This window comes from Grammomys surdaster, unplaced genomic scaffold, assembly GCF_004785775.1.
Source record: "Grammomys surdaster isolate TR1022 unplaced genomic scaffold, NIH_TR_1.0 259, whole genome shotgun sequence".
Lineage (NCBI taxonomy): Eukaryota > Metazoa > Chordata > Mammalia > Rodentia > Muridae > Grammomys > Grammomys surdaster.
Window position 1 is genome coordinate 1,512,489 of NW_021604700.1, and position 8,942 is coordinate 1,521,430.

The window sequence follows — 8,942 nt, forward strand, 5'->3', positions numbered from 1 at the left end:
TCCTGTCCCTTTGATTCCAGTTTCTCTCGGATGCTTCATTCGTCGCCTTTCTAAATAAGCATCCCTGAATCTCCAGACTGAGTCCTTGGACCTCTCTCTTCCCCAAGCACAATCAGTCCCATAGTAGTTTTATTAAGTCTGACGGCCTTAAACAGCATCTTCATGTATCACTTTGGGTCTTAAGTTAACATCTTTCATTCTGCCTCCCATGAACCCTTCTGTCATACATAGGACTGCCTTCCTCTATCTCCCCTTATTGATAAAAAGGTGTCTCTGGTTTATACATGTTCAAAAATGACGCCTCATCCTCCCACCCTTTCTCACTCATCATCATTCTCCACCTCAGGATATAACCCTGCCATGCTCCTATTAACTCAAGCCAAGTCTCTGAACTCATGCTATCTTGTGTTCTTCCTTGTACCTCCCTTTCAGCACATCATCAAGTCTTCTTGGCTTTCTACTCAAAATATACACAAATTCCAAATATGAACCAACTCCCATAGCTATCAACTCCATCTGAGGACTTCACAGTCTTCTGTCAGACCCACTCTACTCTTTATCTGGTTCCCATTACTACCTAGCACCAGAATAATCTTGCAGATGTATAAGTCACATTGTGTCACTGAGCCATTTAGAACTCTATAGTTGAGGGTAGAAAGATGGCTCTGTGGTTACGAACAGCGGACATGTTCCAGAGGACATGGTTTGATTCTCAACACTCACGTGGCAGCTCACAATCACCTCTAACTCCAGTTCCAGAGGCTCCAATGCCCTCAGCCATGGGGAGCTATGAGCCCTTCTCCTGAACACATCTTATCATATTTCAGGCCACATTTGCCAATTCCCCTCTATCTCTTTCCGTGTCACAGACACTCAGGTGTCTCACTGTTGTTAAATGTGTTAAGATGCTCTTGTTACCAGAACACTTTGCTAAAGTGTTCATCTACCTACAGAAGATATGCTCAATGTTCCCTCCTTCGAGCCTTTGTTTAAATAGAATCTCTTCTTCTGGGTGCTCCCTAACCGCCATACTTAACACTCTAACACCATCAAGTCCACCTTGAGATCCTCATGCCCCTTTCCTGCCTTTTGTTTCCTTCATACCAATCACCGGCATCAAACGCTTGTGTGTGTTGACTGTTCCCTTTATCACCTGTGTTCCCCTTTCCTCCTCGGGAGAGTGCAGGATCCATGATGGCAGAAGCCTTCCTTTTGGTTTTATTTTCTTTTGGCTCCTCAGTGAGTCAAGCAATGCCTGAAATACAGTGAGCAAGGGAGCAAGGAACACAGACCAATATGAGATGCTGCAGAGTGAAATGTGACAACTGTCAGAGAGGAGGAGATGTCCAGCTCATTAAAACACAGCGTCCATTCTCACTCCTTCTGTCTCTGGAAACTGCCTCCCTCCCAGAGAAAAAGGAGGAGAGTCTGTGTGAGAAAGGGAGTGCAGATGGGCAAGACCGTTAGCTCGCCTCTACACAACCAGTCATCATACTGTGTAGAGGAAGGCAGGAATGAGATTTGAGTAGTGTTAAAATCAGAAAAAAATAATACAGATATTCTAATAACTGATGAGAGGCGGATAAAGATACGGAGAAACTGGATCTCCCACATACTGGGAACATAAAATGTTATCATCACTTTGAACAGTAGCTTGCCCACCCCCCTCAACAATTAAACATATAGTTACCATGACCCAGAGATTTCACTTCTAAATAAACACTCAGAAGAAATGAAAACATGTCTACACAGAAATGTGTATGTGGATATTCGTAACAGTTGTTGATAACTGTTAGGGTCGGGAGTATCTAAATCTCCATCACTGACCACTATATAAGTAAAATATGGTATTCGGTGGAAGATAATTTGGTCATATTAAAGAAATGATGACTGACACATGCTTCAATATGAATGAATCTTGAAGGAATTGTGTTGGCCTGAGGAATCCAGTCACAGGAGACCACAGATGATTATAAATAGTCTCTACAGTGTATGAGCCAGAACAGGAAATCTCAGAGAGACAGAAAAGTGGGTTAGTGGTTTACTCAGGAGAAGTATAGGAAACTGACAACTAAAGGGTACAGGACTTCTTTGAGGGTAAGGAAAATATTTTAAAACCAACTATTCTGATGGTGTCACCTGTCTATGAGCATAATAATTATACAGGATAAAACAGTACATTGTATAATGAAGGAAGTATATCTCAACAAAACGATTACGAACTAATGCAGTAGCCAGACGTCAGGATGCACACATAAAATGGCAGCACCAAAAATAAGATACAGGAGAATAATCCATGAGTTCAAGACCAACCTGGCCTACATTGTTGAAGTCCAGACCAGTCAAGGCTACATAAAAGACTATGTCTCAAAAATAAATGAATTAATTAAAAGTAATACAGGAAGCCTGACTTTGGGGGTTACAAGGCTTCTTCAACACAGTTAATTATCATTAGGGTAACTGAGGCAGGCTTCTGCCTCCCATGCCCTGAGGCTGTTCATGGCAGCTGCTTCTCCTCTCCATGTGTTACTGGTGCTACTGGGTCTCTCTCACTTCACTTCGTGAACATCTTCTGAGGTTTATCAGCACACTGCCCACAGATTCCACACTCTTCCTCCTTGGGCTCTATGTTTTCAAACTACCACCACCTGTAGCCACACACCTTTCCCTGAACTGTCGTATGGGCCTGCTCCTAAGACCTAACGGCTATTCAAAGGCCTGAGACTGTCACCATTATTCCATCTAGCGACAGGGGACGACAGGTGCCAGCAGAGCAAGCACTTGGGTCATTAGTGTGGTTACTTGAGTTCAATGCTGGATGTTCAATACTTCTTTCCACATCAGTTGATTTATTCAACCATAAATTTGTATTAGAGACTATTTAAAAAGTCGTTTGTAAAATAGTCACAAACTATCACAGTCATAAATGTCCTTAGGCGTGTTCAAATCCTGTTGCTTTGGCTCTGATATTGAAACTGAGCTTCAAAAAGGGAAATTGACTTTTCCCCAATGTCAGTAAGATATCAATCTCCATTCAAGGCCCTTCCTGTCATTACATCCTGATCATCAGCTGAAAAGGAAACAAAACCTCTCAATGAACACATGGGCATACACAAAGAGGAAATCAGAAAAATCACACAATGGCAATAATCTATTAAAGTGAGATTGAAGTTAAATGTCAACTGCATGCTTTAGCTTCTATTTCTCTATCTGCAAAAATATTAGAAATATTTTAGATGATATAAACTGTTTCCCATCCTCTATTTTTCATCATAATGGAAGTATAATCAGTATGTACATTGAGTTATAAGCACAACTTTATTAAAGTTTAGACTATTAATTATTTTCTCATACAGTCTAATTCAAAAAAGGGGCCTAGTTTTATTAGTCACTGGCAATTAACATTCTAAGTTTCCCCACTTTGAATTCTGGTTGCTAAACTATAGGAATGGGGTGTAGACTTTCCCACTGGATACCAGTCAAAGGCAGCACATATTATATAATTCATTATAAAATGTTTCCACATCACTTCAGCATCCATTTGTGAGATGAAACATATTTTATATTTTTTCCAGTAACATAATCTCATCATTTTTGAGGCGAGCAGATTGTGCTATAAATTAGCAAAATCAGTTTTTACTTTATATTTGAGCCAACTTCAGATTCATCCCTGTTGAGGAAACATGTTTAGCCTATTCCAAAATAACAAAACCCTTGGACTGTATCGTAAGTGGCATCTTATAAATTGAAACATCATGACATTTGAAGTGTCTTACCGAGACAGTAAACACAGCAAATGATAATCAAACTCTTGATTCAAATGGTGAAGCATAATCATGTCTGATCAGTGTGGAAATGCATGTGTATACTACAGAATACCAGGATTGCTTAGTGTTGTCATTGAAGAACTTGAAAATTCCAGAAAATTCTAGTTCCCTCTCAATGTATCCCAAGGACATCTTTTTAAATAGCTGAAACACACCACATTGAATAACTAGCAATAATTAGAATTTTAATATGTTTGGCAAATACACAGGAAGGGGGAAAAACCTGAGGTCTTCAACATCATGCTCTCATTGTGAAAGAGGCTATGCCAAAGTCTGGGGAAGAGAGAATTTCAAAAGCAAGGGGAATGTGGGAGAGCAGTGGGGGAGGGCACTTAAGAAACCACTGTTTTATTTCTTCCACTGAGCAGCTACTTGCCTAATGAAACTCAGGTGGACACAAGACAGTAAGCCCCAGGGCTCCCCCTGTAATGCTACCCTCCACGATGACAATGAGGGCTCCTAGGAGCCTCACAGAGAGGTGCTACTTGAAAAAAGAAGCTGAAAAGAGTAAATAGGGTCATATTACAGTGCAGCCAGCAGCAGAAAGCCACAGCTCCAGGGCACAACATAAAGTTATTTTTTTCTTCAACTACCTTTCAAGAGCACAGACCTAGCAAATTACACGCATTTGTACCGCCTGAGACATGGACATACTGTTCACACACATCTGTGAATCTAACTAAGGATGACCCGGTGCCGCGATGAATAGATTCAGTTAAGGAATGAATGGCTTCTGTCTTTCATTTTCATGCCTCCAGTTCCAATCCTAGTTGCTATTTACAGACTTGCTCATGTGTCCCGCAGCAGGTCTGATTCTCTCCCATGTGAGGTTATCTTGAGAATGTGCTCGCTCTCAGTGCCCTGCTGCTGAAAACCCCATTCCTGTCCTGTGGCTTGCCTTAGTAATTGAAGCAGTCTTTAGCTTTAAAATGCAGGCCGGTTAACTCTCAGTTTGCTGCTGTTGCTGCTACAAAGTCTTCGTTCTGATCTTCAGAGGATCACATTTCCAGGTCAGGGCACCACTATTTAATCTCCCTAAACAAGCCAACTACTCACTCCATGGCTAAGCCTAGGCTTAGCTGAGCTGAGAATTTTGAAAGCAAACCCAGATGCCAGTAAGCAATTCTTTGTTACTACCGTATTCCGCTGCATATTTTTTTTAAAAAATGCTCTTGAAACTTTCTGGCAATAAAACAAATTCTTAGCATACGAAATTATGAATCACAGCAAATACAGAGAGTAAGTGTTCCCCTTACCTGGATCATGGAAGGGCACCAAAGCAAAGTTGTAAAGAGGTCTCTTAGGTCTTTTCAAAGACGTCTCCAAAATTTTGGAAGCCCCTTCAATAACCTGAACTAAATCATCATACATGGAGCCAGTCACATCAAACACAAAAGCCAACGTGGACGCCCCCTCCGGAATCTCCTCAGCCTTGCTCTCCGACTGCGGGGTCCCATCTCCAGCTAGGGAAGAATGAAAAAGAGCCACCAGGAATACTGTGTGGACCACTTCCTGGGCAATCATTTTTTTTTCTTTTTCTTGTTTTGCTCGCTGCTTTTCTTTGCCCTGAGCTCCTAAGCACTGTGCTTACTCCTCAACAGCAGGCAGAGGACTTCCTTTCTGGTGCCTCATCAGGCTTTTGCAGTCTCTGAACTAACTCAAAGTTTGCAGCGGAGAATGAGCTGCGGACCAGCCCAGAGCCCGGCTGCCTCCAGGAGCTAGGCTGGGCTGGGCAGGGATGCGGCGCCTTTTGTCCGACTGGGTAGGTCGTGGGCTCTAGGCGGCCGCGTGCAGGGAGCTGCGAGTAGCCGAGCGCGGGCTGAGCGCGGGGTCCATGCCCCGGGGGGACGCTGAGAGCCTGCGGTGCCGCCTCCGCCGCCGCGCTCCAGGCCAGCGACTGAGCCTCCCAACTTTCCACAGCTAGCCCCTCGGAGGCGAAGCCCGGCGCGACCTCTCCTTCTGATTGGCCAGCGGCTGTCCCTCCTCTGCTGGATCCCCCCACCCCGGAGGGCGACTTTCCCCTCCAAGAGTTCCAAGTCGCTCCAGTACCAGGGAAGCGCTCACAGTATCAGCTCCGGTGTTCACTTCAGAGCTATAACCAATCTCCAAAAGTCCAAGGTAAACAATGGTTTTCAGGAATGTATGGCCCACTCCCAAATTCAAGGGCATCACATTAGCTAGCACAAAGGGAATTGGTGCACTTTGGTTTTCATAATGTATGCAACGCTGCTTCAGACAACACTGTTTTCGTAACTCTCCAGCCCACACCAAGTGCAGAAGCTAAGATGCCCCAGCCCACCTTCCTGTCCCTCAACCCACCATGCAGCCCAGCCAGAAGGGGGAGCTGGAACTTTATTTCCTCTGGTCTGTAGCTACAGGATGGATGGTTCTTTGATCTTCCTGGGGAGTGTTTAGCTGAGAGGAAGGGAGGCGGGGTGCTGTAAAGGCAAAGAAGAATGGAAGGACATAGGAGGAAAATAAGAGACATCACGAAGTCACTAGCTTTGCTGTGGGACTAGAGAAGGAAGCTGGGTATCAATAAAAAATTGACATCAATAGAAACAGCGGAGGGTGTTTTTAAAATGAATGAGACATACTGAATTCATATTAGAAACCTGGGGGAGTTGTAACTTCATTCTCAAGATTCACTTCGCTGATCAATCTAAATCCTCAGCGAAGCACGGTGATGCGGAATGATATTCCCATTCCACATACCCTCTTGTACAACTATGTGTCAGGTCTCAGGCAAAGATCCACTGAAACGCTGTTCCCCTCAATGACAGTTTCTTGCCAAAACTTAAGGAAACTTTAGAGTGGAAAACATTACAATGTTCTTCCAAGACGTAATCATTATATACATTATAGCTGTATTAACAAATTTCAAAAGGTAAGCAAAGAAAGTCAGTCATGGCCTAACCGTTCTTTGTTCCCCTTTAATAAACACTTTCTTTTTTCCTGGAAAGGATTATTATTTGGATGCAAGCATTTAAAGTAGAGCACTTGAGCAGCATTAAACTGGGCTTGAGTCTGTTTGAGACCACTCTCCAGCAGCCGGGCAGCCTGAGAAAGGGCCAGCTCTCACCAGCCTTCTATAATCTCCAACTGTCTTTCCTTTCAGACCCACCAGCTGTGGAACTTGATTTTATGATACCTATAAGTCATGTCACTTAAAGGAAGCACACGGGCCATTTGGGCTGGGTGGGAATATGAGAGGAGAGGGAGAGAACGTGTTTCCTTTCCAAGTAGTATTTCGAGAATGTTGAATGCTATTTGAGTAGTCCATTCCTTTGTTTATTTAAAAAGGATTTCATTCTAGGTCATAGAGACCTGAGCTATTCCAGGTGCTCAGGGAGGTGGGAAAGTTCTGCATTCGACAGACAACTGGGTGCTAAGTCCTGCAAGGGGCTTAATAGCTGTGACCTTCAGCAAGCTACCTACCTTCTTCATGCCTTCTTTTATTTACTAGGAAACATGACAGTTACCTAATCAAGATTAAACTATCTATATATGTTCCATATGCATTTGGGGAAAAGAGGGTGTTGTGTAAACTGACTATCCAACAAATGTCAAACCAGTTTGTTTAATGGTGTAAAACAAATCTTAAATTAAAATTAAATCTTAATTAAGTTAGATTTTTCTATATCATTTCTGATTCCTGACCACTTGTGATCAGTTATTGAGAATCATTTTGAAATATAGGACTCTATGGATCTATCAATCTTCTTGAAGTTCTGTGAGTTTTTGCTTTGTGTATTTTGAACGTTTGTAACCAAATGCAGTTAGTATTATGTCTTCTTGACTGATAGACATATCTTTAATATTATGATACTACTTTCATTTTCAATGGTATTATTTTTTATCTGAAATCTACATTGTCTAATATCCAATATACATTGCCTAATACCAGCATTCTAACTTTCCTATGACTAGTGTTAGCATAGTGTTTGCTTTCATTTTTTAAACTATTTGTGTCATTATATGTAAGATATACTTCTTGTACTCATCATACAATTGAGTCTTTTTTAAAATCCAACCCAACAATCTCTGCCTTTTTATGAATATAGTTAGTCCATTTACATTCAGTGTGTTGGAGAGCATGGTTGTACTTAGAACAGGTGTCTATTTTATTTTGGGTTGGGTGATGGCTATTATTATATCTCCATTGCTAAACTAGACTGTTAACTATTACTTTTTGGTTAAGAGTTGATTTAGAGTTTCTAATCTGTATCTTTAATTGAATACAGCTTCCTTTCAAGTATATCACATATTACTTCAGATAGAAGAACCTTGGACTATGGCTGGGCAAATAGCTCAGAAGTAGAGTGCTTGCCTAGCATGTGGGGGACTCTGGCTTTGATTTCCAGCACTAGAAAGGAGAGAGAGAGAGAGAGAGAGAGAGAGAGAGAGAGAGAGAGAGAGAGAGGCTTCCAATTCACCTCTCCTGAGCTACATTGATATTATTGTATCCATGTTAAACTCCACACTAGTTTCTCTAGTGTGGCTCTGCTAGGAATTGATTGTCTCACCTTTGTGTATTTGGAAAAGTCTTTATTTCACCATTGTTTTTTAAAACATTGAAAGGTAGAAATTAAAAACTCTGGTATGGTTTTTTTTTTCCTGGTGCTTCCTTTCACTCTGTTTCTAGTGAGAAATCTCTGCCATCTTTCTATGTGCTCCTCTGGATGAGCCAGATCTAGTTCTCATGGTGACTTTCAAAGTCTTATTATTATCACTGTTGTTTTCAGTTTGATCGCATGCCTTGATATTGTTCCCCTTGTGTTCCTTGGAGGGTTTGAACTTCTTCCATCTCTTGTCATCAAATTTGCATATTTTAGAACATTGCTACTCTTTCTGTCTCCTACCTCACCTTCCTCTGGGAACCTGGAGGACAGTTGAAGCTGTTCCATTGCTAACTAACAGTTTGTTCATTTTCCTTAATTGTTCCTTTTCTTCCCTAGTTTCATTTTTATAGTTTCTATACTATTTCTTTATGTTTGGTTAGTCTATTCCTTATTGTCTAATACACCAGTGGTCCCTCTCATGTAATTTCATCACAAATGTTGCAGTTTCCATCCATCTCCTGGAGTGCAATTTTGATCCTTTTGAAAACGCTGA

The 8,942-nt window shown here is 41.8% G+C and overlaps 1 protein-coding gene across 1 annotated transcript in view; it reads right to left on the reverse strand.

Moving 5' to 3' along the window:
• Nucleotides 1–5,546, reverse strand: part of Hmcn1 (hemicentin 1) — a 402,633-nt gene extending 397,087 nt beyond the window's left edge. Inside the window, exon 1 of the mRNA XM_028775780.1 lies at nucleotides 5,084–5,546. Coding sequence (XP_028631613.1) covers nucleotides 5,084–5,351 — 268 coding nt within the window. The 5' untranslated portion in view covers nucleotides 5,352–5,546. The remainder of the gene's footprint in view (nucleotides 1–5,083) is intronic.
• Between the last annotated feature and the right edge of the window lie 3,396 nt (nucleotides 5,547–8,942).